This window comes from Oryza sativa, chromosome 2 (genome assembly GCF_034140825.1).
Source record: "Oryza sativa Japonica Group chromosome 2, ASM3414082v1".
Taxonomy (NCBI): Eukaryota; Viridiplantae; Streptophyta; class Magnoliopsida; order Poales; family Poaceae; genus Oryza; species Oryza sativa.
In genome coordinates this window covers 30,501,697-30,517,946 of record NC_089036.1, presented here as the reverse complement: position 1 = coordinate 30,517,946, position 16,250 = coordinate 30,501,697, and the positions used below count along the sequence as shown (strand labels likewise).

The 16,250-nt window shown below is 42.2% G+C and overlaps 2 protein-coding genes across 4 annotated transcripts; one reads left to right on the top strand and one right to left on the bottom strand.

The window, feature by feature from the left end:
• Nucleotides 1-312: 312 nt before the first annotated feature.
• Nucleotides 313-10,045, top strand: LOC4330568 (enhancer of mRNA-decapping protein 4). Its single transcript, XM_015770682.3, has 13 exons — nucleotides 313-1,117; nucleotides 1,663-1,712; nucleotides 1,958-2,114; nucleotides 2,192-2,410; nucleotides 3,179-3,307; nucleotides 4,323-4,896; nucleotides 5,000-5,886; nucleotides 7,762-8,121; nucleotides 8,193-8,312; nucleotides 8,623-8,793; nucleotides 8,933-9,091; nucleotides 9,315-9,440; nucleotides 9,523-10,045. The coding sequence occupies exons 1-13, from the start codon at nucleotides 359-361 to the stop codon at nucleotides 9,829-9,831; spliced, it is 4,020 nt and encodes a 1,339-aa protein (XP_015626168.1). The 5' UTR covers nucleotides 313-358; the 3' UTR covers nucleotides 9,832-10,045.
• A 522-nt stretch (nucleotides 10,046-10,567) lies between these two features.
• LOC4330567 (KH domain-containing protein At5g56140) lies at nucleotides 10,568-15,314 on the bottom strand. 3 transcript variants are annotated; one of them, XM_015771137.2, is made up of 7 exons: nucleotides 14,877-15,314; nucleotides 14,302-14,387; nucleotides 12,875-13,023; nucleotides 12,001-12,105; nucleotides 11,791-11,907; nucleotides 11,292-11,435; nucleotides 10,568-11,167 (listed from the first exon to the last, which is right to left on the bottom strand). In XM_015771137.2, the coding sequence occupies exons 1-7, from the start codon at nucleotides 14,984-14,986 to the stop codon at nucleotides 11,018-11,020; spliced, it is 861 nt and encodes a 286-aa protein (XP_015626623.1). In that variant the 5' UTR covers nucleotides 14,987-15,314; the 3' UTR covers nucleotides 10,568-11,017. The 3 variants fall into 3 exon arrangements, with proteins under 3 accessions (XP_015626623.1, XP_015626622.1, XP_066163254.1); XM_015771136.3 differs by having other exon boundaries at nucleotides 14,550-15,108; XM_066307157.1 differs by having other exon boundaries at nucleotides 14,700-15,087.
• Nucleotides 15,315-16,250: the final 936 nt, after the last annotated feature.

Below are 16,250 nucleotides of genomic sequence, written 5' to 3'. Positions count from 1 at the left end.
AAATTTACACTATATTCATGAAAACTACTATGTAATAATTGGCTGTAGCTCTTTTAAATAAAGGCCAGGATATTATATTACATTATCTTAAAAAAAAACTAAACCCGGCCTCACTCAAACAATTTCAGCACAGTCCCTTGCAAGATGATATCATAGCAGCAATAAACATGCAAACCAATTAAAGGCTTAATTAACGCAAATGACGCGGCCTTAAAAAGTGAAAAAAAAAAACTAACACCACGTCCACGGTCCACCTCGACTTTCCACTTCGTCTCGCCTCCAACTCCGCCCCTCTCCTCCTCCATCAGATCTGCCACTCCACTCTCCTCCTCCCCCTCCCTCCCGAGCCGCGCCTCCCATGGCGACCCCGACCGGAAACCCTAATCCTAACCCCAACCCTAGCACTCCCTTCGAGGTCAGCATGCTGTTCAAGCCGCCCTCCAACGCCCCCGCGGCCGCCCCCATCTTCCCCGGCGGCCCCGCCGCGGGCCCGCCGCCGCCGTCCGCCGCGTACTCCTACCCGCCTGCGACTCCCCCCTTCCACCGCGCCCCGTTCCTCCACTATCCGCAGGACCCCATGGCGGCGCCGCACATGCCCCGCCCCGTCATCTCCTTCCCGATGCCGACCCCGAACCCGGCCGCTATCCCCAGCGCCGCCGCCGCCGCCGCCGCAGCCGCGGGGCCCAGCCAGAACCACGGCGCGCGCCTCATGCAGCTCCTGGGGAGCTCCGGGCCGGCCCACCTCGATTCCTCCGCCTCCATGCCCCCGCCGGCGTCGGAGTTCGCCGCCGCGCAGCCGCCGCAGCCGATCCCCGCGATGCCGTCGGCGCCGCCGGCGAGGATGCTGAGCAGCACGAGCAGCAAGATGCCGCGGGGGCGCCTTCTCGGCGGCGGGGACAGAGCGGTGCACGACGTTGACTCGAGGCTGCCGGGGGAGGCGCAGCCGCCGCAGCTGGAGGTGACGCCGATCACCAAGTACACATCGGATCCCGGGCTCGTGTTGGGCAGGCAGATCGCCGTGAACAGGACGTACATCGTGTATGGGCTTAAGCTCGGGAACATCCGCGTGCTAAACATCAACACCGCGCTCCGTTCGCTCCTTCGTGGCCACACACAGGTATTCACTGCATACTCCTTCACTGGTTAATGGACACTTGATGATGATGTGTATGATCCCGGTAATGTGGAAGGTATAGGTTGGTAAAATTCAAAGTGGGGCATATTGCTTTATGTATGAGGTGATCTGGTTGTTTCTACATTTATACAGTATGATTTGAATGTGGTATTTTTTAATGTACCCGTACTCAGATGGTCCTGTTGTATGCTACTTCTAAACATCTTGATTTTGGGTTCTTATACACTATTATTCGCTTCTGATAACATGGCGTTGATTGTTAAGTCTGTAGAATGATTGTAAAATGGCTTAGTTTAGTTATAATATGTTCGTCCAATGTGAATTCACATTTTATGGAGCAATGATCAAATAATATTTGTCTAGCTGGTGTAAAATGCCTATTGTAATTTAAGTGGTTAAGGAATTCATTGGGGATTTCAAGATGGTTATATACTCATTTCCATGTGGATTTGTGAATTTTGGTCAGTACATTAAAAAGTGCATTAGTATTTGATTTCTTGTGTTGGATATTTTTTATTTTGCTGCAGAGGGTGACAGATATGGCTTTCTTTGCTGAGGATGTTCATCGTTTAGCAAGGTACTGAGTACGTAGTGATAAAATATTACCTTGTTCATAAGGACCTTTAATTAGTACTGCAAAAGCTATGTGCATTCTAACCCTGAAGAACTCATATTCATTATTTTTTGAGTTTATGGCCTTTGTATAAAATAAATGTCAGATGGGTCTTAAGTCTTAAGTGTTAACTTGATTTCTTAAGGATGGTTCTTTTTTTTTGGATTTTTTGGGGGTCTTAAGTGTTAACTTGATTTCTTATTGTGCAGTGCAAGTGTAGATGGTCGGATATATGTTTGGAAGATTGATGAGGGTCCTGATGAGGACAGCAAACCACAAATTACAGGAAAGATTGAAATTGCCATCCAGATTGTTGGCGATGCTGAATCTTACCATCCAAGGATCTGTTGGCACTCTCATAAGCAGGTAAAGCATTATTTGTATCACATTTGCCGACTTTAAGCTCCTCAACTTATGAATGTACTTACACCTTTATCCTACAGGAGATTCTGTTTGTTGGCATTGGAAACTGTGTCTTAAGAATAGACACAACTAAAGTGCGACGGGGAAGGGACGTAAGTGCAGAGGAACCTATCAAGTGTCATCTTGACAAGCTCATTGATGGTGTGCGCTTAGTTGGTAAGCATGATGATGACGTTACAGATTTGTCCTTATCTCAATGGATGACTACCCGACTGGCTTCAGGATCAAAAGATGGCACGGTTTGTATCAAATACCCTTCCTGCTCATTTTGTACTTGCCCTGGCAACTTTGGCCAGAATGTTACTTTCAAAATTGTGTTTGATTGTCATTAAGCCTTCCCTTTTCTCTTTCAACGAATAAACAATAAGATCATTCATTGATTATAAGATATGCTATAAGTTCTAACTTAAAATTAAATAATAGGATTAAAGATATATATATATATATATATATATAATTTTAATTTTAATTTTTACATGCTGGGTTTGTCGTGGTGAAACTGCATCACTTCCTCTAGACAAAAGATTTCAAAATATGTCTTTTGGTTTTGGCAGAGGCTGACTGGTAAATCCGCACGAGGTACACTGGGTAAACGGATATAGTTTATCCAATAATAATCCCGATTTTGTCTGTGCCCTTCCTGATTTCATGGCTCTGACTGAATTTATTTAATTTCTTGTACATGATTGCAATATTTACTTTGCAAAACTACTCCGTGCCAAATAACAATGTAAACTATCCTTTGCCGTAGTACAAATAGTCAAATAGTGGAACTGCAAGTACTTTTCTGCCATGTGAAACCTAACGCTAGTGAGTTGTTGCTAGTTGCTCTCTGCCCAAGATTCTTCCATGCTGTAAAATAAAAAACAGCCTGGTGCAGTGCATAAGAAAGATAAACCCCTATTTCAGCCCCTATCCCACCTCCACCATCCCTAAATCCACAAACTCAATGTGATATAGAGAAATAATCGTTCTTTGTTAGCCCATTTTTAATGTATGTTTTGCAGGTAAAAATTTGGGATGATCGCAAGCCAGTGCCTCTATCGATTCTGAAGCCACATGATGGTCAAGCTGTTTATTCTGTTGCTTTTCTCACGGCACCTGAGCATCCAGACCATATAAACCTCGTTACAGCAGTATGTATTTTTTTAAAATGATACAGCAGTATACATTCTTTTGTTTTAGCCAATATTTTATTCAGTGTGCATAGCCTTTTTATGCATACTTTTTCTTGGGGGTATCTTGTTCTGTAAACTTCCGTAGACAAGCTATGCTAGCCAAAAGATTTGTCCAGTAGCTTGAATCCATTATGCTAACTGATGGATAAGTACACGTATCTCATTGTTGCGTACACTCCATATACTGGAATCACTTGATTGTACACTTTCTTTTTTTCTATTAATGAATTAACAAGATGTCTCATAGTGGTGCGTGCACAACTTGCATTTAATTGATAGTGAAACCAGTAACCATCATGACTGGGTGGAGGAACAGTGTTGTGGGTCACTGCAAATGTGGGTTTAAGAGGGTGGTATTTGATACTCTAGTCTTGGACATGGAGCGATTCCAATCAAGTCAGGTAGATGACTCGGATTAAAGTGATGTTTTCCCTTCAAAGTCTGACATAAGTATTAAGTCTAATCCAAGTCTAACTTTTCTTAGAGGAATCCAATCTAATTTAAGTGTTGCTGCAAAATAATATGAAGAAGGGAGTAGTCTGACCCCACCTCACCAAAAGCTATATTTGTCCATCTCACCTTGCTCTTGCTGTGCGTGGCTAAGACCAACCCTAGCACCACTTCCTCGTGCTGCTGCTTCTCCTCTCTTGCTCCCCCTTCCTCTCCCTCACTCTCTTTTGTCAAGTTACGAGTGACGGACTACCAATTAGGCTGTGAGCCAGAATTGTAGCCTAAGGTTGTCCTAGGTTGGATAAACTGTGAGATGCTAGATATATTTAGTGTTTCCGGATCTTTTGAATTCTATGTGTTCCATTTTCGTTTAGAACAATTAATTAACGTGAATGTTTTTGCACCTGCTGTGAAATTAAGCAATTCACTGTGCATAGCAGCTATTGTTTTTTTTTTTTTTGAGGAACATAGCAGCTATTGTTAGAGTTTACACATTACATTATTATGCTGTTAAATGATGTAGGGTCCTCTAAACCGAGAAGTTAAAATTTGGGCTTCTGCCAATGAAGGAGGTGTGTTGTTGCCAAGTGATTCCGAGACTTGGAATTGCACACAGACATTGGAACTTGTCAGCTCACTGGAACCCAGGGTAGAGGAGGCATTTTTCAACCAAGTTACCGTGCTGCCTCAAGCAAGTATTATTTTACTTGCAAATGCTAAGAAAAATGCTATTTATGCTGTGCATGTTGAGTATGGCACAGATCCTGCTTCAACTCGCTTGGATTATATAGCAGATTTTACAGTTGCAATGCCTATTTTAAGTCTCACTGGCACACATGAAAGCCAACCTGGCAATGACCAAGTTGTACAAGTTTATTGTGTTCAAACAATGGCTATCCAGCAGTATGGGCTGGATTTATCACTCTGTTCACCTCCTACAAGTGAAACTACTGGACTTGGAAGGGATCCATCTATTTCTCGTGTTCACGAGACACCTCTGGAAGTGGTAGGAGCAGAGTCATCCATGCCAACTAGCTTCACCGATTCTTATTCCGTCGGTTCTCCAAGTAAATCATCAACCGTTGATCAACAGTCTGGTTAGTTCAGTTAATTCAGAAATTGTTATTTTTTGTATCGGAAATTGTTATTTTTGTGTTGTAGTTAATTCAGGCTTTGTTATTTTTTTGTGGTTATCTGCAGAACTTGATCCTAAACCATCAGCTCCACCACTTACATACACAGAAGGTGATGGTTCTGTTCATCTTCCATCAGCCTCTCTTGCATCAAACATGGACCCTTCTGGATCAGGATCGTCACTAGGTAACCTTGAAATGGACCAACCAGCTTTTGATTATGCGATGAACAGAAATGTGGAGCCTAAAATTTTGACTAGGCAAGATACACCCATGCCTAAGGACAACTTTGGAAAGGATGATCCAAGAGATGGTCGCAATGATGTTACAATGCTTCCAAATCCTCATTTGATGTTTAAGGTAGGAGGGAACACTACACACTTGGTAACTCCATCTGAAATCATATCTGGCGCTCTATCTTCAGCTGAGAGCAACCATGTCCCTAAGTCTGATGGAGTGAAAATCCAGGACGGCACAAGTAGTGGTCATCAGATGGCAGAAGTAGAACCAAAACATACCAATGAGCACACATTTGATCAAAATTTGGACCTTGAAGTAGCACAGGTTGTTTGTGAGAATACAAAGCAAGCTGGTTCATCGGAGCAAACTGTTAAAATGATTAGTGAGCGCTCGGTAACAACTGATAAGTACAGTGTGGAAGAATCACAGACATCATGTGATCGATCCATTTCTGAGCATACTGGTGCTGCTGACGAAAGTGTTACAAAAAAACCTGTTGAAGTGCCTGAGAAAAGTGATTATTCCTCTGCTTCTGTGGAGCAATCATCTTCATATACCAAGAAGGAGAAAATTATGCATCCTCAAGCATCTGGGCAGTCATCTCCTTCTACAAGCGCATTCAACTCAACTGAGTCTTCACATGAACCTCCGAGTAGTGCATACCCTCCTATCAATTCATTTCCAGAAGTTACTACGCAAGGGATGCTTCAACAGGTGACCATATTCAACTAATTTATGTTGTGTGCACTGTGGCTACCTTGACTAGATGCTTCTGGCACTTACAGTTATATTTGTTTTGTTGAATGCATAGCAACAATTTAGTGAAGCATTTTCCCCATTCCAAGTCATTATCTGTTTGCATGTTTTTTATGTTACAATTATTGTGTACTGCTACTACTGCACTTCCAAATTTTAATGTTAGCTATATGTTGCTTAGCTATTTTGTTGTGAGATGATGTCCTTTACAAGTAGTGTGTCTGGCATGTTAACCAGAATCCTGATTTTATCAGTGTTATTAGTTTTTTTTGAGTAAAGTCCATCACTGGTCCCTAAACTCGCAAATCGACCGTTCAGGTCCTCAAACTTGTTCGACTGTCATCCCGGTCCCTAAACTTGCAGATCACTCGTTTAGGTCCTCCAACTTGTTCAGTTGTGTCACTCCGGTCCCTAAACAGGACGGTCTAAAAACTTTATATTAGAAAATAATTCATAACTTTTTCATGTAGCCCTCGACGCGACCTACAACTTTGTAGTTGAAAAGTTTTTGAATTAAAACTGTTTAGGGTCCCAAAATATTGTTGCATGTTTATAGATTTTGAAATTTTAATTTTAAAATTACATTTTGGGACAAAAAGTGACTTAAAATAAAAAAAGTTCAACTACAAAGTTGTAGATCGCGTCGAGGGCTACAAGTTTGATATAAAGTTTGTCTTCATTAGAGTTCACATGAAAAAGTTATGAATTATTTTTAAATATAAAGTCTTTAGACCGTCCTATTTGACCCAGATGATATTCAAATCCAAGTTTAGGGACCGGGGTGATACAACTGAACAAGTTGGAGGACCTAAACGAGTGATCTGCAAGTTTAGGGACCGGGATGACACAGTCGAACAAGTTTGAGGACATGAACGGTCGATTTGTAAGTTTAGGGACTGGGATGACACAACGGTACAAGTTTAGGGACCGGTGATGGACTTTACTCTTTTTTTTTTTTGTTTTACTACAAGGTGTGGATAGGCATTATATAGTTTTCTTAGGAAGACCAGTGAATCCTGGTTGGGTCTAGTTTGGTTATTAGCCTAGGCCAAATAGGTCCTACATGTTCTATACCATCTATTTGGGTAGGTGAGATCTAGCCTAGCTTTTAATGCCCACAACATTTTTCTGGTACTAATCTATGAGAGAGTTTTCCCAGTTGGATCTGTTTCCATTGTTTGAACCAGAAATCAAGTACCCTGAATAGGCTTTTAGAATCCAGAGGAATCCTCATTCTTATTAGCACTAAAAGTATTTCAGGGCTGCCTTTTGGAAAGCAAGCTGCTCAACTCCACTTGGATTGGATGGGCTGGAATCTGTTGATTCATTTAGAGGCCAAGTTTCACCTTCCATCTGGATGAGCTGAAATCATACCTGATTTTTGCTCTATCTGAATTGGGCCTTAGAGATCACAAACTATATCTCATTGCCCCCAATTTATCAGCATGTAAAACATATTTCAGAAGAATAGAGGAACCATAAAAAATCACATTTTTTTTCTTGGTTTCATATAAAACAAGCAACAATGCTTGCTTAATTGAATTCAGCTCTATGGAATTACAATAGTGTAATTCCATCTAGTATTACGCCATCCTGCGCAGTTCCATGATCTTGACATTACTGTCTATTGTTCATGTAAATTAAGTTTCCTTTTCGAGAATAAGCAAAAAAACATCACTTGTTATTTCACTTAGTTAATTTTGACTTGTTTATTGCATGATCAATGCTACTGAAGGACAATATTGTAGGTTAACTATATGCCTTTCAGCTGCAAGTTAGAAGGTATAATTGCAAGTTCTCAGATTATTTACTGTGCACGTTTGTGTCTTGCAGCTCATAGCAATGCATAAGGACTTGCAAAAGCAGCTGGGTACTATTGTTGTTGCACCTCTTGCAAAGGAAGGCAAAAGAATTGAGGCATCATTAGGGCGCACCATGGAGAAATCTATCAAGGCTAACCTTGATGCCTTGTGGGTTCGTATCCAGGAGGAGAATGCAAAACGAGAAAAGGCTGAAAGAGAGCGAATGCAGCAAATGATTACTCTTATCACTAATTCAATAAGCAAGGACCTTCCTGCTACTTTGGAGAAGTCACTGAAGAAAGAAATTTCTTCACTTGGACCTGTTATTGCACGGGCAATAACACCTATTATCGAGAAGTGTTCAGCCTCTGCAGTTGCTGATTCAATTCAGGTTCTGGCTAATTTCTTGTTGTGAATCTTGTTCTGCATGTTGTCATCACTCATCTGACGTTTTGCTTTCAGAAAGTGGTTGGTGACAGAGTGGTGAATCAGCTGGACAAGTCTGTTAGTGCAAAACTTGAAGCTACTGTTGCTAGACAAATCCAAATGCAGTTCCACACATCTGTAAAACAGACCCTTCAGGTATTTACTCTTTGTTCATTTATTTTTATAGATGGCTGTCAAGCAGCAGTTGAACATAATATAACATTGCCACTTGGTGGATTTCTCTGTCTTGATTGATTGTTTCATCTATTACTGTTGCCACTTGGTGGACTTTTGTGTTTTGGTATATATTTTCATCCATTCCGGAGATATAGTGCTTGCTGTTAAGGCCTGTTTCTTCATCTTCTCACTGTCTCACCGACAAATGCCTTGCTGCCTTCTGAAAAGGCGCTCAAATTGGTTTTAGCTTTCCTGCACGAATTGATTAGCCTTAAATGGTTTCTTGCAGGATGCTTTACGTGCTAGCCTGGAAGCTTTCCTTGTTCCAGCGTTTGAACAATCTTGCAAGACAATGTTTGAGCAAGTCGATAGCGCATTCCAGAAAGGAATGTCTGAACACACTGTTGCTATTCAGCAGCAAGTTGAGGCAACACATACCCCATTGGCGCAAACTTTAAAGGTAAAATTTCCCAACTATTAGTTGTACACTTGTATGTAAGATGTCAGGGCACAGGTAGGTTTAAGGTGCTAATGTCCTTTCCAGTTATGGTAATACCATAACAAACGACTAATATTCGTCTACTTGAGTTAATTTCCAGGATACCATCTCTTCTGCGTCTTCGATCACCCAGAATCTTACAGCAGAGTTGCTTGATGGCCATCGCAAACTATTGGCGCTGCTTGCATCGGGCAATGCAAAAGCACATAGTACAAACGTTTTGCAGCCCAACAATGTCCCTGTGACTGGTCCACCGGAGGTGCGAAATACTTGAAATATTTTTAATGCTCCAGATAATGAATTTTTGTTTTTTATTAAAAAAATCTGATGACTTGTCTAGTTTAATTTACTATTCATCTCTGACATGTCTATTTGGGTATGAGAATGATAGTTCTTCCTGACTCTAGTATAACCTGACGTATGAAAGAACAAGCTTATTTATATAATTCACATGTGCATTGCTTTTTTTGTTTTGTAAAAAGGTTGAGGCTCCATTAGATCCAATGAAGGAGTTGGGCAGACTGATATCTGAACGCAAATTTGACGAGGCATTTACAATGGCTCTTCAAAGAAGTGACGTGTCGATAGTGTCTTGGTTGTGCTCTCAGGTATCTTCCTCTTCCCTGAATTGTTCACCTTATGTGGAGCTACCAGCTATGTTTATTTTCTGATAATTATACTACTCAACAGGTTGATTTGCGCGCATTGTGCTCAATGGTCCCCGTCCCCCTTAACCAGGGGGTCCTCCTAGCCCTATTGCAGCAGCTAGCAGTTGACATTGCTACTGATACGCCGCGGAAGATTCAGTGGATGACAGATGTCGCTATGGCGATAAATCCAACCGATCCGGTGATCGCCATGCACGTGAAGCCTATTTTCGAGCAAGTCTACAATGCATTGCTCCACCTACGCTCGCTCCCCACCACCAGCCCATCAGACAGCACCAGCATCCGCTTATTCATGCATGTAATTAATTCTGTTCTGCTTAGCTACAAGTGATTCTAGGCATCTATTGAGGTTCTGGAACTGAGATGCATGGTCTACTACCGTTGTATAGAGAAATTTTGGTAAGCGAAGGAAACCCAATAGGGCATTCCATTGCCTATGAGGCTGTGACCGAGAACACTAGCAGGAGGGTGGAAGTGCCCCTTGCTGTAAACTAGGCTTGTAACAGTCTTAATTTGGAGTATTTCAATATCCAGTTTAGTGTCTACTAGTTCGCCCTCTTGAGCCAGTAATGCTCAATCAGGCACACAACTGTAGCCCCTGCAGCTTAAGATGGTAATTTGTAGCGGCCGCTTTACCGTGAGTGACAATTTCCACTCAAAATTTTGTAGTTCAAAAAGATAAATGTTTCCTTGGCAAGTTGTTTTGTCGCTCCGGCTTACAGTGTTCTTGTCCCATTTCCTGCAGCATTTGCGTTGCAGCTCTAGTGTACTCGTTAATTTTCCTGTTTGCAGAAAGTCACGGGCAGTCTGCATCAGATGCTTAGACTCGAGAAGGCCTCGAAGTATATGCATCAGATGAAGCATCCGGACTGCGATTGCACAAAAGGCAAAGTCTGCATCAGATGACCGAAAGCAAAAGGCCCGTGCAAACATTGATGCTGCTGCTGTGCACTATCCTGTTTTAAACTGTTCAATGCCCAGTGAAAATGGTTACCTGTAGGGTTCACCATACTTCAGACTAACAACTGAGGTGCCGCAAAATGCAATACATTTGTATGACAACGGAATACCGACATCAATTTTGCTCAACGATTAGTGTGCGATAAACAGTACAACCACAAAAATGTTACAAGTTACAAAGTCTCTTCAATCCGAGTTATCCCAATTATCATCCTTAGATCGAAGTCTTAAAAAAGTTCAAAAATACAAGCTCAGGGCCTTTATATCAAAACCCCAGATATCAGTTCATAGCAATACACAAACCACATAGCTACCACCAAACCATGCACAACCCAATATATAGCCCAACACCCTACGTTGCCATAACCAGACCCCTCGGTAGGCGGTAGCAGGAATACACAACTCCAGATATATGGTATTATCAAGTACGGGCCGCTCCGATGCTGGCGGTGCGAGACCGTTTTTGGGCCATCAGCCAGCAAGGCAACCCCATAGGCATACTTCAGCATCGGTCTCAGAATAGACGATTGGTCCTCCCATCATGAACACTTGCTCACTTACCCCCTTGTCTTCGCCCTCTTCATTCCAAGGCTGTTGTGGAAAGGGGAAGCTGAGCCAGATCTTTGCATCCCTTCTTCACGGAGGGTGCCATTGAGCATGGCGAGTTCCCGGAGCTGCTGCTTCTTGAAGAAGTCCTGAGACTCGTCCTGCAAAAGAAGGAAGTTACTTCTAAGGCATTCGTTCTGTAAAATGATTCGTGGGTTCTCAGATCGTATACAAGGTGGATCATTTTAAGAGTTCAAAGAACAGAAATGTTCAAAAGCACAATACCACAGGCTTCAGCAGATCTTCAAGGATATCACGGGCTTGGATCAGACGGGTATCAATAATTTCAACAGGCAGTTCTGCCTCAACCAATATGTGCAGGGGTTCATTCAGATGTTCATAACCTGGTTTCCCTCGCATCATGTCCTCCTACAAAACATTAGCATAAGTGCACTAGCAAAAGTGAACACCGAGCAGGTAAACTCTAATGAAAATACAAGAGATGCATCAGAAAGGAAAATAAGACCAACCAAAGTAATAGATGGTACCAGTTGGAAACATACAGGTTTTGGGGAAGCTGGAACAGGTTTTCTATGACATTAAATCAAGGAACTATTTGCTATGTTTCAAGAGAATATATATATATTTGTGATAATTCAATCTTTAGTCCACCATTCAACAAAAAAAACTTGCTTAAAATGCAATAATCAATACATAATTCTCCAAATTGTCCACTTTATCTAACGAGATAAAAAGCACGGTATATTAGTATCAGGAGTTGTACCCGAGCTGGATCTTTAATGCTTCCCCGACCTCTTATAAGCACACGGCAGTCGGTGGTTGCTTCCACTCGCTTCAAAGAATTTCCTCTAGGACCAAGGATGCGGCCAACGAAATTGAACTGAGAAAAATAAACACAGGTGCACATGAGGATGAAGCCATAAATGATATAGCTATTCACGACTATACCAACTACAAAAAATAGCACACTTACTGTGGGATATTTGTCTACTGGGATATCAACCTTCATGGTTTTCTTAACAATTAGTCCAGAGGAACTGCCTTGAGAACCTCCACGCCAGCTATAAGCTGGTGAACCCTGCAATGGTCACAGTTTGATTATTTAAAACTTGTTCAAATAGGAGCATTCGATACAGAGCAATGGAGTAGCTTTGCATTCAATGATAGAAAATGCAGAAATTTAAATCCAAATGTAAAAATAGATTAAACTACAGATGATTTAGGAGCATTCTGAAGAGTTATAGGACTAAACTTAAAAAGTGCAATATTGTGCCCAACTACTTCTGGGCGTATATATGGGTTCCATTGACAAGCTAGTTACCCCAAAAGATGACAAGATATTTATGATCTATAAGACAATAAGGATAGTTTTATGACAACTCATTTTATATCTATATTATAAAGATTGGTAAGGGAATCACTATTTTGCCAAATCAGATACTTACAAGCCTCATGAATAATTATCTGAAACTGATCTGAATTCTGAAGTGCAGCACAAAATATAAAATAACAAATAACATTGTTAGAGCAATTAGTTGACTCTGATGTTAGCATGGCAACTAACTAATTGGTTAGAATTTCTTCCTATGGACCAAATTAGTGGATTAGTGTCAGCATGTTATCCAAACTCCACTAGTTGCAATAAAGAGAAGGATTTAATGCCATCTTTTGAACCCACTGCCTGGAAGGGATAACAAAGTTAGCAAATTAGCACAAGGAAGAAGCAGTACCAAGCATGTAACCGGCTTCAGTAGTGTTAAAATCAGTTAGAAAAAACCTAACCTAAGCTTTAAAAATGGTAAATTAGGCATGAAGAGTAAGTTATGTTAAATGGTCAGTATCCATACTTCTGATTGAAATGCTGATGTCCACCCATTCATATCAGCTGCTGCTCCATTTGAATATAATCCTCCAGTTGTTAGTGGACTACCATGTTCAAGGCCACTTTGATTTAAAAGGGACGCGTTCTCCAATAGTGTGGAAACACGTAAAATTTCTGCTCCAACATTGCAATTTCAAGCACAAGATATAGAAAGTTAGCAGTTAGAATTAGTGATTAGTAAATGCATACATATACCTGATGGGTTAGTTTAATCATTTAACTCTCTCTCCTTTACACTAAAAAATTAACAGTTATAACAGTGTCAAACTGAATCCATGTATAGTTAGTTGTATAGCTACAAAAATTTTATCCTGAGAAGTTATGCCAATCAAACAAATGATTATCACGCACAATGTAAAAAAAAAAGAGTAGCAGAAGAGATACTAGAACAGATAAAATTTATGAAAACAAAACAAAAGATGTGTGTTCAAGCAGACAAATGGAAAAAATACCAAAAGGTATGTTCAACATATTATTTAAGAATTACGAATATGATTTGTAATTATTTGTCCGTTCACAGGTATAAATGCAAGAAAACTGGCTTTCATCCCACTAAGTTGGAGTTTGTCTAGTGGACATATCAAATTTATAATATACTCAAACCACAGATGGTACCCATCAGGAGAGATATGCCACTACAATTTTTAGTATTCCCACACCAAGCTCCAGCTTAGGGGTGTTTGGATAAGGTTAAAAGATAATAGACACAAAAATTACTATCATAGCATCCTAAATTCAACCAAAACAGGTCAGAATTTGAACCCTGCATTCAAAAATCACAAACTATACTCCATTCTAACCTCACATTGAACAATCCAGATCTAGATCTCTGAAACAGCATTTGGCATTATCTTCAAATGAGGCAGAATTCAGTTCTGTGAAACAGCATGCTCCTTGAACTATTCTGAATGAGCTCAAAAGGAACCATAATAGTCCAGAAAACCCTGGGCAAAGTTAGAGAAGGTATCTAGGGCCAAGCTAAAACAAGTAGGTTGTGTACAAGGTAAGCTTAAAGAATTGAGGCCAATGTGTGGCATGGTAGAGAGGAAGATTGATAAGAATCAAAATTTACAACAGAGAGGAAGAAAACATAAGTTAATTGTTGATTACCAAGTAGGGATTGCTTGGCAGTCTCAAAACCGATAGCTACTCATTTTTTACACAATATGAATTCATGGTAAATCTATTCTTAGGCAGTCTGGTAGAGTAAAGAAAATATTAACACAAACTACAGCATGAAGCAAACACAGATGTGCACAAGCCACAGGAGTCAAAGATTCCCACATCGCAACAGAATATTCCGCGTGTGGAAGAAATAGCAATCAACCAGTATTATCACTCATTAGTTCAGTTGTATCATGGCACAGATGGCATGGGTATATGAGGGCTCACCTTGATTCAGCAGCCGTACACTATTAGGGAGCACTGGGATGAACGGGCTCAGCTTGTGCCGCTCCGCTAGCAGCTCCGCGAGGTACCTACAAATGACCAGCACAAACTCATCATTCGTCATCCTTGTGATACAATACACGCCTACAACTAACTCAGCTTTGATCTCTGTAATACTAAGCAAAAACACTGAGACCTCCCCCCAAAAACAAACGAGATAAGCACCAAAAGTCAGTGCGATGATCACCGACCTCAGCAAACGCTGAATCGAGCATCCCACTTGTTCGACACAGTCAAAATGAAGTGGAGCTACCACAAACGGGAGATCTCGCCGCGGGGGAATCAGATCCGATGCTAAAAATTCCTTAAACCCGACATCAGATTCACGCCACAAAAAAAACCTTGGGGGGAATCTCACAGCACGTAGAATCCACGCTGGAACCGGCCGAATCTGCCACGATCGCAGCCGAGCCGCACGCCTTCCGAAGGCCGCCACGGCGGCGGCGGCGGAGGCTCGTCCCCCCATCCCCCGACAAGCGAAACGAAGCAGTGGAGGAAGGTGGCGTTGCTGAGCTTACTTCTCCTGGTCGGCGACGGCGGAGGAGGCGGCGCGGAGGCCGGGGATGCGCGGGGAGTGCGGGGTGGTGGAGGGCGAAGGCGAGTACGCCATGTACCGTCCCGACGCCATCCTCTTCCTCTTCCTCTTGCTACTCACTCACTCCCTCCTCCTCCGTCAACGGCGGGATCTCGCGGGGCAGCTCGACGCGATGGCGGCGGCGGCGGCGGGAGAGGAGGAGGAGGAAGAGGGGGGGGGGGGGGGGGGATGAACTGGAGGATGGGGGGGGGGGGGGGAGGCTTATATGGGGAGGAGGGGAGGAGCGCTTGGGTTGCCCTGCCCTGCCGCGCGTGATGGGCGTGCGGCGCGGCGGGTAAAAGGGAAGGGGGCAGTAGCGGCGCGCGGTAACAAACAAGTCAAGTGAATAGTAGCGGGGAGGGGGAGGCGACTCGGCGACTGTACAAGAGGGAGAGTGGCGGCGCTCGGTCTCCTGCTGCGGGTTGGTTCGGTGGCGGTAGGTAACTTTTTTTTCCTTTTTTTCCCGGGAGAAGGGGCGCTGGGTGGGGTGGGAAGGTGAGAAATTTAGGATGGGGGTTTGGGCTGAGAGACTGACAGTGGGGCCATGGTGTACCCTCAATCCAAATCTACACATTGTGGACCAGGGTTCACAAAACCGATTAACCCTTGATAGAAACCGGTGATACTTGATTTGTGAAAGCCGTCCGGTATTAGCCGATCTCCATACACATTAACACAAAGTTGTCGGTTTTTATATTTTTGGTTGTTTTTTTAAATTGGTGAGGAGCAGTTTTTACTTTGAAAAAAAAATAAACCCTGGTGTGGACATATTTTAAGGGTTTGGTAGTTTCTATCTTCAGCCTTCTCATGGTAGCCTTGTGAGTGTGCGAGTTTTTTTTTGTGTAGCTATATTTATGGCGCCATATTTTTCACCAAAAAATAGTCGGCATATATTTACATTGTAAGTTCCTAAATTACATATGTAATTTTAGTGCATTTACAATATAAATCTCAAAATTACATATGTAAGTCCTAAAATTACATATGTAAATTCGAAAATTACATACTAATTACATATGTAAGTGGGGTGTAACTACTATGTAAGTGGCTAAGAAAAATCATCTATAGCATATGCCATGAAGAGAAGTGAATCGGAGGGACGATATGGGCGTGGGAGAGATCTAGCTCAGCCGGCCGGCTATGCACGCGGACCACCATGGCACCATTGCGCGGCGAGGAGACAGCCAGCTCGATCATCTGGCGGTTGGTTTCAACCGACTGAAATCCATCATATTTTATGGCGACATATTTTTAGCAATCCCTTTTTTTTTGTCCTCGCAAAAAGAAGTTTCTAATTTCTTTATTTTTACTTTGCAAG